The sequence below is a fragment of the Onychostruthus taczanowskii genome, unplaced genomic scaffold (assembly GCF_017590055.1).
Source record: "Onychostruthus taczanowskii isolate IOZ18803 unplaced genomic scaffold, ASM1759005v1 scaffold73, whole genome shotgun sequence".
NCBI classification, from domain to species: domain Eukaryota; kingdom Metazoa; phylum Chordata; class Aves; order Passeriformes; family Passeridae; genus Onychostruthus; species Onychostruthus taczanowskii.
In genome coordinates, this window is record NW_024505118.1 from 2345497 (window position 1) to 2367697 (window position 22201).

Below are 22201 nucleotides of genomic sequence, written 5' to 3' on the forward strand. Positions count from 1 at the left end.
CCTCATATTCACAGACCCTGGACCCTTGGGGTGACTTGGGCTGACAGCTTCCTGGAGGGTTCCTGACCTCAGTGACAGGTGACCCAATGAGAAGAGGTGCTCTGCTGGAAGCCAGGAAGGTCTGGTTGGGGATACAAAACTCCAGAAGTTCCTTCAATCCCCAACCATTTTCTGGTTCTCTAATAGATAGGTTGAGCTCTTGTGTAGGTTACCAAGTTACCAAGGCTTTTGAACTGCCCGTTCTCTAACAAGGGGTTCTTGTTCTTCTTGAAGAAGCAAGGCTTGGGAGAAGGTGTTTGTAACTTGTCCTAAAGATGCCAGGACTCATGGACTGCAAACCATGATGTGTTTTTTAGTTTACTGTTTCAATTTATCATATATTACTTTATTCAAAGGAAGGACGGAGTGAAATGGCAAAAGAGCGAAGAGGGAAAGAAGAATAAAAATTGGTTTTGGCAAATCAGATGTGATGTGGTCTTAACTACCAAATCTGCCAGCACCTCTCAGCTATTTTGTTTTGCTTTCCTCTTTTGTTCCAAATTCTCCCCTTCTCGTGTCCTGCTAAAACTGTTATCAGTATTCTTACTTTTTGTTGTCTTCTATCAGAAGACTTGCTCATGACAGAAAAAACACATGCTTGAGACAACAAAATCTCAGGATGCTCAATCACAGAATGCTTGATTCTTTGCTATAGTGTGGTTATAATTATGTGTTTGGTGACTAAAATACATCTGTCCCTTGTTAGATATCAAAAGTATGGCTATTTTGTTAAAAGACATGAAATTTGCCTTTAATATGTGTTGATACTGATGTATCTTTAAAAGAAGTGATGATAACCTGTTTGGTGTTTACAATGAGTACCTTTTGGCAAGGGCACATATATGTGTGATTATGGTGAAGGAACTGCAATTTGACTTTGAAGGCTGGCAGTCTTGTATGGAAACTTGTTTGTGCCTCCTTGATCTCAGCAGCAGTGGAAGGGTTTGAAATTAATTCTGAAGGTTGTGTTAGGAAATTAATTCCATAAATTATTCCTATTTGTCTTACCAGAATCCCATAGTTAATTTTGAACAACCACTGCATCTGGAGGATTGGTTCCCTCGTCAGCTGATCAGAAACAAAAGAGAAGAAATTCGAGACCTGATCTTGCAACTGCACTTTCAACAGCAGAGTGGCAGCAACAGCTAATAAATCTAATTAGGCCATCCTGGCAAAGGACACTGCTGTATAAAATAACTGGAACTCCGCTTAGTGATGTTTGGTCTCTCCCTGCCTTGCAGAGAAGAAAAAAATAATAAGGCACAAGGAGTACTTTTTGTTCAGCATGTATTTATTTAAAGGTTTTTTTCCACTGGTGTTGTGTGGTCTTAAGATGCTGGAAGAGGGAAAGGAGAAGGTTGTAGATAAGAATGTAAATATGTAAGTTAAAGCTAATGCATATGGATTGCTAGTTGATTCTTGGAATATGAAAGCTGCTTACAGGTATATGCCTCAACGTCTTTTGGAGCCTGTTCTTTATAATTCTGTATGGACAGGGATGGTCATGTGGAGTCAGGCCTGAAGACAGGATCTGGATCTTGTATTATGTCTCTTGATTTGCAGCTGATACAGATAGAATGAATACTATGTATTTTTTTATTTGCGGATATAATGTTGACTCTCTTTAGAGATGTATTTTTTGTTTTGTTTCTGGTTATATGCAGAAGTAATCTGCATGTGTTAGAAAATTCTGCCAAGATTTGAGGCTCCTGAGTTTTGATGATTTTTTTTTTTGAAAACTAATTTTCCCCTTTCCTAACATTTTCATAAAAGTGTGTTTCCACAAGTGGAAGACATTTGTTTGAGAGTGACTGTTGAAATACTTCAAAGTCGGGAGTGTATTTTCTTTTAAGTTTTTTTTTTTTCTTATCAGATTTTAGAAGCAAACTTGCTCTCGAAGTACATACCAATACCGTATGTATAGGCAGTAGATTTTTAATGCTTTTCATTGTTTTTGGGGAATAATTCCTACAAATCTTAAGGCATCACCTGTATTAGCAAGGCAAGCAGGCTGTGGCTTAACAACCTCAAAAGTCTGAGGTGTTTTATTGAAAAACAAGGTCATTAAGATATGTGATTTACATATAAGACAAACCGGATTTTTACCTTGCTTAGGAGAATTGAGTAAAGATGACTGAATATTGAGTGTTTGAACTCAGACTTAATTTGATAAACTAGCACAAGTTTGTCATTGTCCTAATTTGCATTTATGTAGGTTTTCCTTGAACAGTGATCACATTTTGATGTGTGCACTTTTTTCTGTACTCACTGCATTTAGAAGGTGACTGTTCTAAAAGGATGCTTTCTGCTGTTCCCCACTGTAACTTTATTTAAGTGTCATCTTACCCTTCAGAAGGACTGTGTGTCAGATAACCACCAAAACCACTTGTGTCATAAAATAGTCTACAAAACCAGAGCTCTTAAAGCTGGAAATACAACTGAGAGTTAAAATAAAACTTGAGGGCAACCCAAAGATGTGAACATCTTTGTCATTGCAGAATTCTCAGGGCCCCTTCCCTCAAGACAACTCTGAAACCTGGCTTCTGGAAATTCCAGTTAATTCAGGTTCTGGACAGTCATCCAACACCCCTCCACTCCCCCTTATTTGTTTCTCAAACCAGGAAGCATTCTTTCTGGGGGGGAGAGAATTTTAAAACAATTTGCTGAGCACAGTTACCTTCTGTATAGCTGTGAGCAGCCTTGTGCAATGGCTGTATGTTTTTGTCTTTGTTTTTAGTTTGTGTAGTTTGGCACTACCCCTTCTTTCCTTGCCTCCCAACATCTTTCCCTCACATCCCAGAGTTGTGTCTTTCAGCACCTAAATCACAACACCAGCATTACTTACAAGAATAATCTGTGTATTTATTGTAAAACAAAAGATACAATGCAGAAGTATGTTCCCCTTCTCTTTCTTAATTGAATAATATTTTCAGTGTTCTCTTATGAAAAACAATTTGGGTTTTTTCTTATAGTGAAATTAGGTTTTAGCACCAAGCAATTGGTTCTTTTTTAGATTTACTGGTTTATAGACATTTAAAAGCAAAATAATGTATGCAATTTTCTAAATTTATTTTATAACACAAAAGGATTGCCTTTTTAGATTTCTTACATATGTGCTATGAGAATGCCAATGCATTTGATATTAAAATTATCTCCAGAAGATGCTGACTGTGGTTGTTGCCATTCTTTTCCCAGCTGCTACAAGTAACCCATAAGTTCATTATAACATAGGCCATCTGACTGCTTTTAAGGTACATACACTTTTAAGGTGTCTTAACCCAAATGTCTCACCCAGTGGTTATGGGACCATCAGCCACCCCCACCCTCCCCCCCCATTTCCAGCCATTTGCATTTGCCAGGTATGTGGTAAATGCTAGGAAGTGTTTCTCTGGAAGAAGCTATATTCCAGGTATCGTCATGCTTACTTTTTACTTGCTGGAGCTCCCCAAAGTTAACTTTAACCAGACTGACTCAGACCTTTTTGCACATCTCATGTATTTCTATTTCCTGTATAAAGTCCTTTTAACTGAACAAGTGGAGTGACAGGGTATTTCAAAGGAAACCAGTCTCTGTAAGGCTCTTTACCCTAGCCTGTGTAATTTTTGTTTTAAGGCAATCAGTTGTACTCAAATGTACCCCTCAGTTTCTTTAAAAGAAACTGCTGCATTCTGTCTGTGGGACCAGAAAATCACTTCCATGAAGACATCTGAGTCATGGAGATCTGTTTAAGGTACTGAACAACACAAGAAGTAAGGTAGAAGAGAAGTAACTTGTAGGAAGTAAATCGGCCAAGAAAAATCTAACAATAGATAATTTTCATTAAAAACTGGGGAAGCGAATCTGGAAGTAGTTTTTTTTGGGGTTTTTGTTCATTTTTTAAGTATGAGGGGACTGCTGTGTTTTAGCAATGGAACTGCAGGCATGGATTAACTGCAGTTCATCTGGGCTTTTGTGGTCCTCACCTCCTGGAACTTGACCCTGAGATGAGCTTGCAGTGGAAGTACTACACCTTAGAAAATAATAAAAACTTGAGAGCCACAGTAGTAATACTTTCATCTTAGTTCAGGACAGATTAGATCTTAGATTAGGACAGAGAAGCAGAATACTGCTTCTGGCACCCATCCCCCACCCCACAAAAAATGAAACCCAAACAAGCAAAAAGAAAACGGCTTTCCAGATGGAAAAGAAGGAATTGCAGCATGAGAAATTGCAGCATGAGACTTGAATCTCAGAATTGAAAATGTGTTGAATAAAACCAAGAGTGACAGTAATAATTCTACCCAACCAAATTGAAGTTGGAAATTGAAGTTCAAAGAGGAGCACAGACACTAGGATCATCTTTGACTATTGAACAAGGTAAGAGATTTCTGGTCAGCAGTTTAGAAAAGGAGGAATGCTGGAAATAGGTTTACATTACATGGACAGCATTGATTAAGTGTGAGATTAATTTGGTTGACCTCACTTCCTAATTCTTCTGCTCAAAATACTTTATGATTCTGTATGATGGAAGAGGTGGCAGTACAACAGGCTATGGTGGGCTGAATTTCATCAGCTGGAAGTTAAACAGCCTCAGGACTTGTTTAATCTTGGGAGGTGTTCACCAGAGAACTCTCCAGGAGCACAAGCAAAAAGTGACAACGGTGAAGGCGTGGTCACAACAATCACAGAAACTAAGCAAGTGAAAAGGTTTTGTCTAACCTAATTGTCTCTGCTAAACTGACTGGGATTTTGTTGGTGAATCCTGTCAAATGCCATAAAGCCATCTTTTTTGTACACTCAGGGAGACAGTTTAGATTCTGAATAGTAAACTCATGAGTTTGGAGATAGTGGGTATCGGCCATGGTGCGGCACTTTATTAGAGGCATTTTCATTAATGTAATCCTTTATTTGACTTTTTTTTTTTTTAGTTACAGGTAGATTCAGCTTTCTGAATAAATTTCATTTGAAAACAGGAGCATTATTTAGAATAGTATGTGTTTTCTAACAGTATTTCAGTGAGCGTTGCTCTGTAGAAAACTGTAATTCAGCTAATCACATTTGCTTTATGAAAATACGTTTCTTCTCAGAAATGCAAACTGTCAGAAAACTGTCTTTATTTTTGGAGGTACTGGGGTGACTTGGTGTGTTGTGTCACTCAAATTACACTTCCCTTTTTTCTCATTCAGCAAGAGTGCTTTGCTTGAATACTTTTGAACAGATAAAACTTGGATGCTGAAAATGAAGAATTATATGTTTTCTGATACAAAGTGTTACTGTAAAGGCTTGTGTCAAGTCAAGGAAGGAGTTAATTTTCCACAATTATTTTGGAAATCTATTGCAAGAGTTGTTTTGCTTATTTTAAGGAACTTTAAAAGATTATGCTTTTAGATATGCCTTTTGCTATAATAAATGTAGATTTTCAGCTGTTGCAAGTCTACATTTCAGTGCTGAAATCACTTGAATATAAAATTGATAGCAAACTAATATTAATAGAACTGAATTTACGCTTTTAAAATGTTTTATTTCACAGAAGCTGACATAACCATACCATAGAAAACTAGTTTTGACAGAGATGCTTTTTATACTCTTCACATTCTGAGTGCCTTTGAGTACTTTGTTGATGAAAGAAACAACAATACTGTAAATCTAAAAAACTCTCCAAGAAAACTTTTAACTGGGTTTCATATTTATACTGAAGTATGTGTGCTCTGTAAAGGGATTCGTTGTCACATGTTCAGGAGGTAAGATAGCTTTTGCCTTTATAAGCGTGTGTAGTGTTTCTAACCTTGATCCAGTTGCATTTGTACAGGGTAATGCAAGCAAAAACATTCATGACACTGAAAGCATGAGTTTCTGTAGAGGATAAAAAAATAAAGCTGGTCTGTGCTGCATCCAGGGTCATAGTAAAGATACCCAAGCTGGCCTCAGAAGTTGCTGTCTCAACCCAGACATGCTGAATAGGACTTTGAAAGAGCTCCTGGGCACCAGTGCAGTGTTGCGGCTGTGCTGTTCCATGTATAGCTCCAGCATAGTGCTGCCAGCATCATGGTTAGCTTGGCAGAGCCAGACTAGGTCTGCAGCGATGGCTTGATAGATGCAAAATGTCTGATTCTAAGAAAACTGGGGGTGTTCAAGCAGCTCAGTGGTTAAGCTTTAAGTGTAATTTAATAATTCTGGGGCGGAGAGGGGAGAACCAAAGAAAGTATGTTGCTGTTTTGAAAAATATCAGCTAGAGTCTGTTAGATGTCCGAGACAGAGCATAAAAACAAAGGTCATTTTATTTGATTCCTGTGAGTGTAGTATGTGTAATACTGCTGATAATTCCTGATATGTGAATTGCTGGCAGTTCAGTAGAGCAGCTAGAAGAGAAGTGAGCATTGTACTGCCTAAGGAGCTCTATGTAAAAGCTTTGCAGGCAGAGACCTGGGAATCTAGCTTTGAAATACTTATACAAAACCAGTACCAAAAATAGTCACTTTAGTCAACCTGGGAGTTTGTTCAGATTGATCTGAACACAGTAACCAGGAACTCCTGAGTTACACTATGCAGAAAACAGCCCTGAAGGAGATTTCCTAGTGGTGTGAGTGCAGTCTGCCATTGCAGGGCAGTTTCCATACACGTTTCCACAGCGAGCTGACCCTGGATGTGAACTGAGAGTGCTGCTGCTTTCCTGTGCTCTGTCCTTTCTGCAGTTTCCTTGGCTGATCATCAGCTATCTTCTTGCTGCTCATATCAGGTAATACCTGAACAGAAGTGAAACAATCGTGACTTGCCCTGGCTTTGTTTGGAAGAAGCACTGCTTTTGGGATGCAAGGGGTAGTGGTGGAACAGCACAAGACTTTCTCCTTTAGCACAGACTTGACAGCAGCCATGGAACCAGAAGAAACAGTCCCACAGAAAGGTTGCTTCAGTGTTTGCATATACAATGATGCTTAAGTGAGTCATATATGAGTTTATATTTGTACAAGCAGAAGACAAAACACACGAGACTTTCTACTGGAGATAAGTGTGCTCCTTCTGATGTTTTTGGCCAGCAGGATTTTTAAAAAGAGCAGAAATTGAAAGGCCAATGAAAAAGTGTGGTTAATTAAATGTGAAAGGTGCTGTCCTTGTTTGGACTTGTCTGTTAATGGTATGACAAGCCCTGGTAAAGAGCTTAGCTGGCCAGATTAAAATTAAAAATTGTGTCAGTCCATCTGCTAGCTCCAAGGAGTCTACTTCAATCACCTTTTCTTGTTTCTTCACTAAAGCAGAATACTGTCTTTGAAAAGAGCAAAGCCAGGATGTATTGGTTGACTTTTTTTACCTAATGCTTTCTCCAAAGATAATGATATGTGACGTCAAGACATTTTCAAGAAGCGCAATGCTCTTGGTTGGTTCAAGGCTACGGTAAAGACAACAGCTCTTTTGCTAGAAGGGATTTGGATTATTTTGCTTTTATATATATATATTTTTTTTAATTACACAAATAAGTATGTTTGGCTTCATGTGGAAAATCTTTCTTTGCCTTCCGGGAATGATTAACACAGATCTTCAAATAGTTGCAGGTAATGCAGATATCTTTCTTATGTTCTTGTTTACAAATTTAGGTATGGCAGTGTGTAGTATTTCTAATTCTATTTTCTAATTCTCTGATTTAATTGTAGCAAAGCGGGCTAATACAGAGTAATGTTTGGTCAAATCTGTGCTGTGATAGCAGTGTAAATATGGAATACTTAGACTGTTTTCCAGGTAGTAGAACTGCACATTTTTCTTGCTTTGAGCATAGAAGTAGGTATAGGAGGCAATTTTTTTCAACTTTGAGATGTTAAATGCTGGTAATTTTTTCATTTTTCTTTTATTAATTTTGTATTAAATATTAAGAAGTAAGGTTCTGTTTTGTGCATATGGGCACTGAACATCTGTCAGTTTGGGTAAAGATTGGGGGTATGCCTTAGAGATCTTTTTTGATGTTCTTTCTGCCATCTGGTGATCTTCTGCAACAGAGCTGATTATTAATATACCATCAAAATAACCATGCCTTTCATCTTTCAGTCATAAAAGTCAAAGGTCTACTGACTATGAAGCTGTAGAATAAACCCATCATTTAATGGATGACAAATATCGTAGAGTTATTTCTAGTTTTCTCTAATAAATGATTGGTTGTGATTGTTTTTCAGGCATGTTTTCTAGGAAAAAAGTGAAAGAAGTTGAGTTAAATAATTTCAGATCAACTGGCTTTAAAGGGTGGAAAATTAGACTGTCAGACTAAATCTCAATATACATGTTCTTACCTCAGCTATTTCCTCAAGATTCCTCTGGAATGATGTGGAACAACTAATGTAAAAGGGAATTAAAAAAAAAAAACACACACAAAAAAAAAAAAAAAAAACAAAAAAAAACCGAGGGAATTAAAAACAAAAAACACACACACAAAAAAAAAACCACCAAAAAACAACCCAAAACAAACAAAAATAAAACCACCACTGAGAAACCCCTAACATAAAGCTGATGAGGCCTTTTATTCCTCTTTTCTCCCCCCTGCTCTAGCAGAGTAGAGACCTGTCTCTACTGATGAAGTTTGTGTCAATTCAAGCAGCTTTCTTTTTTCAAGGTATAAAAATCTGTTATGGAAAGAAAGTATGGAGTATGATTATTTCTCAATTATTTCTTTTACTTCTGAAAAGCCCTGAAAGCTTCCAAATACATGTTTGTTCACAAATATAGTCCCATTGTCTTAAGCTTAATGGCAGATGGAAATTTAAACACAAGGTGTTAGAATTCAAAGGGTTAGAGCCTCATACTACGTTATCATTTGATGGGGTATTGTAAAGAGCTTAAGATTGTTTATAACATCACAGTCAGAGACAGAAAAAAGCACAGCAATCTCCTTCAGAGACCGCAGAAGTGGCATGAAGATAGTGATGAGTGCATCATTATCTCATCTGAGGAATTTGTGTGGTTTTAATTTCACAGCAGAAGCTTATTCAGCTGCAGGAGGACAGGCTAAAGATGTCCAGCTCAGTGACTGGCAGTTGGCAAACCCTTCTCTGCCTCCTGGCTTGAAAAAGCCTGATGGCATCATGGACGCTGAGCAGTTCCACAGGCATTTGCAGTTACGAAGGAAGAGGTCCATTCTGTTTCCCAGTGGAGTTAAGATCTGCCCTGATGAATCTGTTGAGCAGGCTATTGCCAACCATCTGAAGTATTTCAGGCTCAGAGGTAAGTACATCTCATGGGTAGGTGATAAAGAATATTCACTTATTAAACAATAGTTCAAGCTTTAAAATATAATAAATACCAGGCCATAGGAAATAGATTATAACTGGTGAAACTTACTTTTCTGTGATAATCTTGCTTATGAGAGCTGTTCTGAGCTAAAACCTCACCTCTATCTGTCTACACTCATATATAATAAGAACTCTTGCTCCCTGAAACTGCATTGTTTACTAAAATAATCTTTTCTCAGAACAATTTGAATGCTAAGAAAAATAGATGCTACATACAGAGTAGCTAACTAACAGTGTTTGGTTTATTTAGTGTTCTTAAAGTGCCAGCAGAATTCATTGAGGGGCCAATCAGAAAAGTTAAGTCTGAGACACTGGCACTTCAACCATGTGACTTTTAGCTATGGGTGGTTGTAGAAAATGTGCAATCTCTGTGGGTCAGGCTATAGTACAATAGACAAGCAACCTTTCTTTTAAGAAAGGTTTTCTTCCCCTTAACATCTTCTTTCACTTGATGAAATATTACAGTAACGTGATGTATTTCAAACCCTTCTGTCTGACTGCATTGGAACGGGACAGGACAGTCATGCAGCACTTTCTGGTCTTTGTGTTATAGCATTCAAACAATTTGGAGTTATCTTAATGTGTCTGTACAGAACTGGCAAATGACAGAGCTGCTCTCAGAGTAGAAGGAAGGGTGTTCAGAGACTCATGTTTGATGAGATTTGATTGCCTATAGAGAACCTCTCACTGGTGACAGTTTATTTACTTAGACAAGTGAAAAACACTGACAACCATGAGTTGCTTAGTGTGTGCATAAAAATAAACATAAACAATGTATTTGGAGACCTGAGTGGAAATATATGGGATTTTACAGCCTCATTCAAATATGAATTGTGTCCACCTTGCAAGGGATTTTGACACTGATGATGATGCTGATGGTTTGACAGGCTTTGCCAGTTTCTTATTTCCACCCAGGAGGACTCAACCATCCTTTGTTTGTTCCAAGTGATCCATACATACTATGGGCTTTAACTGCAGTCACATATCAGTTATCTGTGGTAGGGGTACATTAGGGCATTACCAAATAAGCAAAGGTGTGGGTGATAGTAAAGAAGAAAAAAGAAATCTGTAAATTAGGTTGAAAAAGCACATTTAGGTCTTAATAATGCTAGACTGAACCAAAAATCTATCTAGTCCATCTGTTTCCTTACTGGATTTAACAGCTTTCACAATCAACAAGGTTTTCTTGAGCAGAGAGACTGTGATTACCATTAGTGCTTTTAAGTTAAAACTTTTGAAAAAGATCTCTGAAAATAGTAGAGGTGAGTAATTAGCAGCAACTCACACAAGGTCTGGTTCAAGCAACTTGTCATTTTCCTTCTGTTAACAGCAACTGCTGCTCTAGGAGCATTGGGTGGTGTGTAATGATGTCCTGAGTCTCATGACCTGAGGTCATGAGAGTTCATGTGCTGTGTATTGGGTTTGTGTGGCAAAATTTTGGTAGCAGGGGGCTACAAGGATGGCTTCTCTGAGAAGCTGCCAGAAGCTTCCCCTATACCAACAGAGCCAAGGACAGCCAGCTCCGCTAGTCAAGGCCAATCCCATCAGCAACAATGGTAGCGCCTCTGGGGTAAAATATTTGAGAAGGAAAAAGTTGCACAGCAGCAATTGCAGTTGAAAGAGAAGAGTGAAAACATGAGAGAGAAACAGCTTTGCAGACACCAAAGTGAGTGAAGGAGGAGGTGCTGCAAGTGCCAGAGCAGGGGTTCCCTGCAGCCTGTGGTGCAGACCACAGCAGTCCATAGAACTGCAGAGATCCACTTCCAGCCCATGCAGGACCCCATGCCAGAGCAAGTGGATGCCCACTGGAGGCTGGAACCCCATGGGAAGCCCACACTGGAGCAGGCATTTGGCAGGACCTGTGGCCGCATAGAGAGGGAGTCCACAGTGGAGCAGGTTTGCTGGCAGGACTTGTGACCCCATGGGAGTCTGTTCCTGAAGGACTGCACCCCATGAAAGGAACCCACACTGGAGCAGCCTGTGAAGAACTGCAGACTGTGGAAAGGACTGATATTGGAGAAGTTAGGAAAGAACTGTTTCTCATGGGAGAGGCCTCACACTGGAGCAGGGGAAGAGTGTGAGGAGTCCTCTCCCTGAGGGTGAAGTAGTGGCAGAGACTGCAGTGATGAACTGACCACAGCCCCACTCCCCCATTCCCCAGCACCACTGTAGGTGAGGGGTTAGAGACAACCAGGAGTGAAGTTAAGCCTGGGAAGAAGGGAGGGCTGAGGGGAAGGTGTTTTATGATTTGGTTTCATTTCTCGTTGTCCTGCTCAGATTTGATTGGTAATAAATTCACGGAGCCTGTCTTGACAGAATCTGGTGAGTGATCTCTTGCTGTCCTTATCTCAACCCATGAGCCTTTTGTTATGTTATCTCTCCTTTGTCCAGCTGAAGAGTGGAGTGATAAAGCAGGTTTGATGGACAACTAGTGTCTGAATTCAGTGCTACTGAATTATATGTCAAGTTTTTAGTAGCCATCCAGATACCCATCGTTCACTGTCGACAAAATAATCCTAGGAAAAAGTGTGGTCACTGTTTAACACTCAGAGACCAGCTACTAAGAGCTACTAGGAAAACTGACCCCAGAAGGGAATAAATATAAATGTACACAGAATCTGCTGATTTTTCAATCTCAGTGTGTACTTTTAGATTTTTTTAATTTTTTTATTCTGCATGTGTTGAAGTAAGAAAAGTCTTCAATATCAATATATACTTTCTCTGGAAAGGATCTTTCTAAAACAGTCTATTCTTTCCTTGGTTTTGCTGTTCTGCCAGCAGTACCATGCCACTACATTGGAAGGACAGGCAGATTGTATTGTGATGTAAGAGGTTGTTAGGAAATAAGAAAAGGTTTGCATGTGCTGATTATCCAGATTGTTTATTCCATCTGTGTCCTACCTTAGAAGGAAAGAAGTGGGAATATAATTATCTATCTGTAGCTCCTATAGCTTTATTTACTTTTGCTAGCTGGCAAAAGCCTCTCTAAGTATTAGAGACTGACAGATGAACATTCCTGTCTTGAGCTTTAAGGCAGTGCTTTTGTAGTATTGCTGTAGGCTTAACAGTGTACAGCTTTTTTTTTTTTTTTATCTTTTTGGGTTTTTTTGGCTACAACATCTGGATTTTCTTTTGAGCTTTAAAAAAATACAAGATGAAGAATATGATAAATACATAATAAACTATTAAAAAAATTCGAAGCACAACAAAATTCAGGGATCTGGAGAAAAATCAGTGTTTTATAAAACAGCAGTATCACCCTTCAACATATGAAAGTCTAATTAATGGTATGATTATTGGTGGTCATTTTATTACTGTGGTGCTCACAAGCAGCAGCCTGAAACGGCATGGGTTGTATTTGTTTTTCTACACCTGCAGTCTACAAGACAAATTTCTGAAGTGCTGCTTTGTTCCTACAATCAGAACGGAGTCTTGCAGTAGCAGATGATGCTATTTTCACTCTTTTGTGACAAATCCTGGATTATGATTGTCTCTGTACTGCCCTGTCTCTGTATCTCTTGCAGCTGTGTATGGAAGTTGCTGCTGTTGGCTGACTTTGTATTTAATTTTTTGGAATGTGGGGATGGAAATTAGTCATAAATGTTTTACAGACTGGGTACTGTAAGCCTGTAGGCTGGGTCTTAGAGTGTTTTTGACTGATTTCCTTTTAAATGGTGTAATGTTATGGTTGCTGATGGAAGAGTCATGTAAATGTAATGGTGGTTGGTTCATTGCTAGACTGTTGTGCCAAACACAGCGTGTCCAATGGCAGCTGGAGATTGTACAAAAAAAATGCTGTGGAAATCTAATAGTGGGATTACAGACAGTGAGTGGGCTGTACATGTTAGTGTCTGGTATGATATTCTTTACTGCTGACAGGGAAATGGTAGCCTGAGCAATAGATAAATAAAATTTATTATGGTAAAAACAGCCACACCCACTCAGACCAAGTCTTTTGTGACCAGTCACCTTATGTGAACTATTCAGTGACTCTGTCCATTCTCTGTTGGGTAAGTTGTTGGTAGAGGATTGTAGTAGACTTAGAAGTTGAATTAGCATGTAAAACAGAAACATTATAAGGATTACAAGATGGGTAAGCAGTACAAGCCATGCTATCTCATGCCTCTTAATTGGGCTGCTGGATTTTGTCAGCACAGCTCAGGGTAATATGCTTCTTTGCCACCTCTGAGATGTAATTACTCTGGTGGCTACCTTTCCTAAATTCTCTTTACAATTTTTCCCTACTTTGACCCTCTGTCTTAAACTATTCAGTGTATGTTGTGAGTACATTTTTTAAATTTTTTGTGGGCACTGATCTTTGTACATGAGTAGATCAGATAGTCTCTCTGCCAGAAATGTTCTTGTCAGCCAGAGCTTCAGATAAAGCCAAACATCTAAGGATAGCTTTTAAAGATACTGACCAAACAAGGAAATAGATGATATTGCAGTGAACCGTGGCTGATGAGACACAGGGACATTTTTAAACTTTGGAAAGAATTCCTGTTTCTCAGGAATCAAATTCTATGCATGAATGTAATCCCTAGATTGGGCATAGCACTATGCCTGTTCATTTCCCCCTTTCTTTGGTTCCTTAAAATCTGTTTACAGAAGTATTAGAAATAATGGTGTTATTTTCTGCACATGAACATAGTCAAGAGTTAAGTTTCAATTTGATAACTGAAGTCATAATGTTACAAGTTATTCAGATCTTGCTAATAATGACGAAAGAGCCAAAAGTAATGAAAAGTACCTGGCTAAAAACCATACATTAAATAAAGGATCTATCTGAGTGAGCCTTTTTTCCCTGTTTCCCCTGCATCCCGGGCACATATTACATGTACCTCATACCCAGCAATGAATTTCTGAAGTTTATTTGTAGAAGGTCTCTCTCCTCTACATTTGAATTTTTAGACACCAGCATATGCTTCTAAGAAACTTGACATTGTCCATGGAGGGCACTCGTTAGTTTTTACTGAAATATTATTGGTGAGAATAATTTATGTGCTGGAGTTTAGTATGTAAATGTTCAATTCTAAACTCTTTCACAAGAATTAGCTAATTCACATTCAAGTCTTTTCTCAGTTAAACGCCTTGTTTGTTTTGTATATTGTTTAAGGGTTGCTGTGTTACAGGCTATACACAGCAGCAAATAGCTGAGTGATTTCTCTGCATGTGTGTATTAATTTGTTTAACAAATGCTAACAAAGCCTTCGCAGCAATGACCTCTTAGGAGGTGTCTGTCCCTGTGACTATGGTCTTCATCAAACCCCTCTGCAATTAAGCTGTTCAGTTGTGCAGAAATTGTTAGGGAGGACGAGGAGTTGGTCTCACATTGCCTCAAAATAGAATATTCAGCCTGATTCAGTGCTCCTAGCTACCACAGACGATTCAACTCTTAAGAAGTACTAATGAGATTTAATTGGGATTAAGTTCCAGCACTGCCCACTTACAGAAATGGCCAGAAAGCCACCCTACCCCCTACAGGGTGCTCAGTGCTGTCATGTGGTGCCCCTTCTGTTAACCTCAGAAATCCCTGAGCACAGACTGAGTGTAATAGGCTAATTGTCTCTGGCTGGAGAGATAAATGCATCCCCAGTGGTACAGCTTGAGCCACAAGGATGCTCTCTCCTACCCAGGTGCATGAGGGGTAGCCAGACTGGAGAATTTCAGAGCAAGAGAAAGGTCATCTAATCACGTCATAGATCTTAGCTGGAGGTTTTGGAAACAGTGACAATGCCTTTAGGAAAAGAAGCTTCAAATAAACTTTTTTTTTCTCATTTCTGTAAATTAGTAGGACTGAAAAGAGCTTGTGTCTACCTATGAGGAATTTTTTGGGTTGAAACATAATTATCTTAAGCTTTTCAGGATATTTACTATCAGTTTTGAGTATTACTTGAGCATAGACACTGCATTTGAAGTAGATAAGCTGCCAAGGGCTGGGATTTTCTGCCTTTGAAGCAGATATGCTGATAGACAGTTCCCATTGGAATTGTTTTATGATATGTCTGGCTTCCTGAAGCATCCTTTGAAACCCAATATGGCCTTTAAAGGTTAAGACATTGCTTACTACAAGTGTCTGTGACACTTGGCTCAGTAGAAGCTTGAACAAGGGCATGGACCAAATGTGCCTATCTTTTAATTTTTTTCCTAGCCCTTCTTTCACATTGAAGATGATTATCTCAGTGATGAGTTAAGTGACTTCTAACTTGTGAGGCTTTTCAGGATGGAGTACATGGAAAATGTAGTCTATGCATGCAAAATATACTTTGGAGACAAACTGCAACCAAGCTGTATGATTTGCGTTCTTGGTTTGAATTCTGGTGTATTGTGCCACTCAGTTACATGTCTTCAGCATAACTATTCCTTTTCCTGTAGTCAGCTGGACCTGACCACAGCTCTTGTAGCAGGGAGTTTGTCTTCTCATAAGCCTTCATTCTTTTTTTAACATTTGAATTCTTTGGAGGAAAATTGCAAGGTAGCTGAGTGGTCAACTAACTTAAAAATACAAGTTATTTATTACTGCAGCCATGGAATGAAGGAAACAATTTTCCAGGAGAGTTTACCTTCCCACTCACGTGTAGCTTCAAGACTCTTAACTCACTGCCTTAAAAGATTGATCTCGATTTTATGATGCTTTTAATCAGTATTATTTGCTGGGGATTAGAGGCCTCACCACAAATCCTGTCTCCTCCAGGGGCTGGTGTGGCTAATGCTGTCCCACATATCTGTGCCCTTGTAGCAGGCCAGTGAAAGTTTGGTGTGAGATCCAGCCATGAAGAGCAGCTCTTCGCACATGGCCGCGGGCCGAGCTGCCCTTCAGGTGGCAGTGGCAGTGCTGCAGGGTCTGCTCAGCAGCTCTTCCTCATGCTGGCCGGACTGCCTGCTTTGTTGTTTTTTAAGAATTTTGTAGCTAGTCTTTGAAAACGAAGTCCTGGAAAGATCATAATGCAATGCCTGCCCAGCAGCTTCAATAGTAACTCTGAATAATTGGGCTCATGGCAACTTATTATAAGCTCTCATGCAGCAATTTTTCCCCCCATTCTCTATCTCCTTTAAAAGCTTTATATTTAAAACTCAGAGTAGCATTTCTAGTTGAAAAGCTCGGTGGTCAACTTTTTGGTCCCCCTGCCTCTTATTTTGTTTCATTTTCTGTTTAGGTGTGAATGAGTTGCTATTTTAAATATTAGTTAAAAGTTGTTTCATTTGTTGTCAGCATATCTAGGTAATGTATTTGACATAGACACTGGCAAGTTTCTGGAAGGACAGAAAGGAAAGACAGCGAATTATTTTAAAAAGGAAGTTATTACCTGAAGCTTTCAGTCAAGTCCTGTTTCACTTTGGTTTTGTGCCTCCAGCTTTTGTCTACAGTCTCACAATGCTTAAAATGTAGTTAATGAAAAACACATTTTTCTTTATGGGAGTTCTCCAGAATTTGAGAAACTTTGAAAAACCTCCCTCACCCATCACAGAGTGGGCTCCACCTTCAAGTTAGAAGAAGGTCAATCACACTTTTTAGCCAGCTTAAATGCACTGTGAGGGTAGTGTCTTTTCAGTTCCCTGGGTGGCCATGTCAAGATGAGAACTGGCTCCCTTTTTGACATTCCTGAAGGAGAGGTGGAAGATAGAATTGTGCTTGTCTCTTTCTTTACATGTGTGTGAACTGAACCACACTGAATAAATTGTGTTGTTCTCTCTCTCTGTGTGAAATGGCAACTCTCTTCTAACTGTAAAACAATGAAGATATTTATGACAAAGAAAGAGAACAGTTTTGTGTCAGTCTGCCTTAGCCAGCCCATTAATTTACTCTTGAGCACCCTATAGGTAAACACATCTGAGGGTGGTTCTTGTGTTGAGCCCTTACCGCCTGGAGTTGTTATCCTGCAAAGCAATCTGGCCAGCTGGAATAAACAACAGTGAGAGGATGGACTGAGTGTCAACAAGGGGGTGCGGGGTTATTGTGCTGGCAAGCAGCTCACCAAGGCTGAGGGTGTGGTTTCCTGAACACAGCTAACAGAGGTGTTCAAATGGCAGCTGTGGGAGATGTTTGATTGGAGCTTTTAATCCCTCCCTGTGTGTCAGAACTAACACACTCTGACTGTGTGGATGGAGGAGAACACAGAAGGAATTTGCACTATGTTGTCGAACTTGTTGCTCACCTCAGTGGAAGCAGCTAGATAGGAGAGGCTAGAGAGGACAAAATGTGACTCCTTATCCCCATCTCATTTCCTCCTTTTGTAGAATACATGGCTGTGTTGAGAGCTTAGGTCTAATTAATGGGCTTGGAGCCCACAGATGGCACAAAGCCTTTGCTGCTGGAATTCAGTGGGGTGTCTAATTCCAAATGAAAGGACACAGAAAATCCTTAATCTATTGGGAGCCGATTGGAACAACTGTTTATATGGGAGCAGCTTGTATTCAGGCAAGACACTGTCTCATCACATTTATTTTAAACTTGTTTAAGAGCATTAAGGAAAATTATCTTCAATTACTTGCAACTGCAAAGCCAGTCCTTTGCCTGTTGGTATTTGAAAACTCTAGGATTAGACAGTGTCCCTGCAATGTGTTTCCAAGCCATTGCTGTGGCTTCAGTTGTTACTGCGAGTCTGCTGAGGATTTACCCCAACCACAGGGAGTAATCTCATTGCAGGATTGTTGCTCCACAATGTGGCACCGGGAGTGAAAAGTTTGTAGGATACAAGTACCACCAAAAGAAACGTGAGCCAGTGATATTCCTTAGTGTAGGCTTTTGGGTTTGAAACTAGACTTCGTCTTTTCCTGGATGCCTAGCTCTTACAAGTGGGATGGTAGAGAGAATATTTCAGATGTTACTCTACTTCAGGAAGCTTATTAGTACTCCAGCAGGAACCAGAAATCCCAGAGCAGGATTGTGGCTCCATTGCCTGAGGTTTGTGCAGAGGTCAGATGGAAATGTGGTCTCTGCCTCAAAGTGTCTGCAAGTGAAACTCGAGCGGGACATGTGGGATGATCCGTAGATGTTTGCCAATTTGGCTATTTCTTTCTGATTATTAATAGAGATGCATACACTGATTGGAAACATGGATAATACTTTCCAAATTAGTGTGTTTTACAGATCAAGTTAACTGCCTAGATGCTGAAGGGGTGCTAGAACAGCAATATAATACTGACAGTTAATAATGCAGAGTTTGGGGATTTTATTGTTCTCTGGTCACGCATGCCACATGAGCTACAATACTAATCTCCATGTCATAAACCTGGGAGCGTGGCATGGAAATGAGAAATGTCTTTGTATCTGTAGAGTTCCACAACAGAGAAATGGTCTCAACTGCTCTGATAAACTAAAATTCAGGGTGAAGAAAAAGACTTTTTCTGCATGGTTCTGTCCAGTGTGGCAGAGTCAGCTCAGGTTTAAGGGTGGTGCTGCATAGGAAACATTCCTTAAGGTTGTTATTCGTAAAGCCTTTGCATTTAAGAAAAATGTCCATCTCTTGGTTGAATAAAAATGTTTCCATATGTGATCTATGTGTTAAGTTTTACATGTGTACCTTTAAACAACTTTGGAATTTGGAAAACAAAGCATAGAGAAGAAATAACAGCAAGGTACTGTGTTTGGCAGTCCAGAGCTAACTTTAAAGCTGATTGAAGAAAATGGCTTTCTAGCAATAGACTTATTAGTCTATTGCTAGAAAGTCTCCTGTAAGGGCTTGCTTGTGATGTCAGGACTTTCCCAGAATGTAAAGCATTTCTCTGCTGAACTGTGTGTCTAAGTAGTGAAATCAGATTAAGGCCAAAAAGCAGGTTTGTCTGCTACTCCTCCAGGATGGCATTTGGTATGAATGATTTTGAGAGTTTGCCTTTTAATGTTGCACTTTTCTGGGACGCAAAGAAAATCCCATAAGTCTTTCTCTCTTTGAGTTATCCTGGGTCACAGAGTTGTTATTGCTTGAGCATCCTGTGACCAACTGCCTCTGATTAGCAAAAAGAGCATGTGCAAGGTTGGGAGGTTAAAGTGGGCACTGTAGTATATGATGTTAGACCTTAGTGCTCAGGCTGACTGTTCAGAGCTGTCCAGTTTTTTCTCAGTGAACATATACAGTACTGTTAGAGATTGGCTTATTTAGTAGCATATTCTTTTGTAATCATCCTGCCTTGTTTTTTTGAATTATGAATGCAGTTTTAATTTCTGTAATGTGTTTAAATTCTGTGTAAAGGTAAATCTGAAGGAATTGTTACTGAGTGAGCTTACTAGACTTTGATCAGTGCCACCCTCTTTCTTACAACTTAAGCTCCACCTCTACTTTCTATGAGGACATTTGCCATAGTATTTTGTTTTTCTAGGTTTTCTAAAAATTCAGTTCATTGATCAAATGGCAGTTTCATTCAGTGGAAATACTGTTTTTCATGGAGAGAGCTAATATGAGTGTGGAAGATCCACCACATCTTCATTTCAGTGCTTTCCTCGATTACACGTGGATGTCAGATTGCTGTTTTCCATGTGTTAACGTCCTGAAAAGCTTGCAACACTAGGACAATAATAGCCTAGCCATTTGTGCCGCAGAAGCACTCCTGTTGTACTAACACCAGACATTTCTTGTGCCTTCAGTGTGCCAGGAAACAGTCTGGGAGGTCTTCAAGACGTTCTGGGACAGACTGCCGGAGCGTGAAGAATATAACACCTGGATGAGCCTGTGTGAGGAGGGCATGATGAGCATCTTTGAAATGGGCACCAACTTCAGTCAGTCTGAGGAGCACCGGAGCCTGATTGTGAAGGTGGGTGCCGCAGCTGCTTGGAGTGTTCTCATGGGCAAGGGCATCGTGTCCCACTGCAACGTGCACCTTTGGCGCTGCGTTTGGCAGTGATGGACAGAGCCCTCAGAACAGGCAGGCGTGAGTATTCCAGCTCCGAGATCTGTAGCTCTGAGATCAGTTCCAAAACAAATTTGTGGGTGATCCAATGCAGAGGAAAGCAGCAATGATGAAGAGATGTTGTGATCAGTAGAGGTGTTCTGACAAGTAGATGGTGTTTAGACCCACAACGTGAGCCAGGCTGTGGTGTCTTTTCCTCTGGGGTGTGTAGCAGCCTCCCTGCTCTGTGCTCACATTGAGGTGCCTTCAGCACAAATGGCACTTGGGAGCAGGAATTTCCAAGCTGTAGTTCTATCAAGTCCTATGGCATAGTTGCCTGTTGGATGTTCTACGGGTCTGTGATGTCTGTGCACTTCTGCCCGACTGAAATGAGTGTAGTTATAAATGTAAAAACTTTGGTGTCCTATGAACGCAATAAATAATATTAGGTAATTTGCCATGGGAAGCTGCAGGTTAAAATCAGTGTACAACAAGTGTAAAACAAGTCAATAAAAATACAGAATATCTTGGTATATTTTCTGTTGATTCAAGTTTATTTTAGCTTAAAGAAAATAAAATAAATATTAAGTCAAACTAAAAAAGCCTGTCTCAGATGAAATACAAAGATGTACCTTCAGGAGCTTATGAATATTAAAATAGAGTGCTTAACTTTGTATTCATCTGAGATACAATAGATATCTTAATTTCTCTGGATAAAAGGTTTCTTAAAATGTGTGGTAGCGTATGTATCTTCTCTAAGATTACTTTTGCAAGCTAATGGATGAATAGTTTTATGGAATTTATAAGTCTTAAATGTGTAACTCCTTAGAGTAAGTTCCGTCAGTGTGGATGCACTGATTTTTTCCCCTTCCTGCTTTTTTATTGGACTTCTGTGCTAGGAATGTGCACTAAGGAAGGTGAATATGGAAACTGTTGTGGATAATGGAGAGTAGGTTTTTTTCCTGAGCCTGCTTGTTAGTCTTCCCAGGAGATGCTAGACAAAGTTTGCTTCTGTGAAGTCTGATGTTGCTGTTGCCCTTAGATGACTTTGTAAAAAGATAGAGAGAAATAAAATTAATGTGATTTTTATTTTTTTTAATGCTCACAGTGCATGTAACTGTTTGTGTTCAATTTTCACAGTAAGATGATCTATAGTGGGAGTTTAAAAGAAATCAAAATGACTTTTGGAAACAATATGATGCATCTAAGTTCCCACTGCAGCTCTCCCCTTTTGGCTCTACAGCATTTCACTGGAGTCAGATAAAGTGCTCTGGGTTTGATCTTTTCAGGAGGTTTATATTTATTTAAGTTTCCTTTTTCTGTAGATGGACATATTGCCTTCAGCAATGCCATATTCAGGAAAATATTATGTTCATTTATCTATTTTCTTTCAGCACAGGTGGTAAAAGGTGATGGCTCTTGGGCTGATTTGATGGCAGACTAGTCTGTGATAAGAGGTACCAAATGCTGTCACCTCTTTGCTCCACAAAATGTCACAAATCAGTCAGATGACTTTTTTGGAATAAGAAGCTGAACTCAATTTGGCTTTGAACCAAAGACTGAAGGCAAGAGCACCCTATCCCCCAACCAGTCACGGTCAAATGATACAGTGGTATTTTTAAATGCATGGGTCAGAGAGTGAATTTAATTGCTAGCTCTAGTATTGACTCACCTTTCTCATATGTGCTTGTGCACAAAATTCTTGTCAGTGTGTGAAACCTTTTCAAAGCAGCTGTGAGAATGTTAAGTCCAAACAGATGCAGTTTTAAGAACATACTTCTTCCTGCTAGCTGCTTGCCCCTGTTTAATGCGGTGTGAGACCTGGGGCTCAGCCTGTGGGACCAAACACACTTTCTGAAGCCCTGTGTCCAACTCCCTTGTTCTTTCCACTCTCACCAGCTAAGAAGACAATGTTGTGTGGTCAAGTCTTTCCATTACTAGTGGGATTTTGTTTCCCTCTCATTACAGAATGTTCATTCATTTGGTCACGATCAGCTGTTGCTATTTTTTTTCCTATTCCTTAGATTTGATCTCTAAAGCATGAAGCCCTTGTCACCAAAGGACTGCTGTCATTTCACTGCACAGGACTC

General features: G+C 39.5%; 2 protein-coding genes across 11 annotated transcripts in view; both read left to right on the forward strand.

The window, feature by feature from the left end:
- SENP7 (SUMO specific peptidase 7) overlaps positions 1-3199 on the forward strand; it is a 44168-nt gene extending 40969 nt beyond the window's left edge. For all 10 annotated transcript variants that reach the window (XM_041422358.1, XM_041422361.1, XM_041422364.1 and 7 more), the window contains one exon: positions 1051-3199. In XM_041422358.1, coding sequence (XP_041278292.1) covers positions 1051-1188 — 138 coding nt within the window. In that variant the 3' untranslated portion in view covers positions 1189-3199. The remainder of the gene's footprint in view (positions 1-1050) is intronic.
- Positions 3200-7492: 4293 nt separating this feature from the next.
- IMPG2 (interphotoreceptor matrix proteoglycan 2) overlaps positions 7493-22201 on the forward strand; it is a 51782-nt gene continuing 37073 nt past the window's right edge. Inside the window, exons 1-3 of the mRNA XM_041422441.1 lie at positions 7493-7565; positions 8974-9219; positions 19870-20036. Of these exons, the coding sequence (XP_041278375.1) occupies positions 7493-7565; positions 8974-9219; positions 19870-20036 (486 nt within the window). The remainder of the gene's footprint in view (positions 7566-8973; positions 9220-19869; positions 20037-22201) is intronic.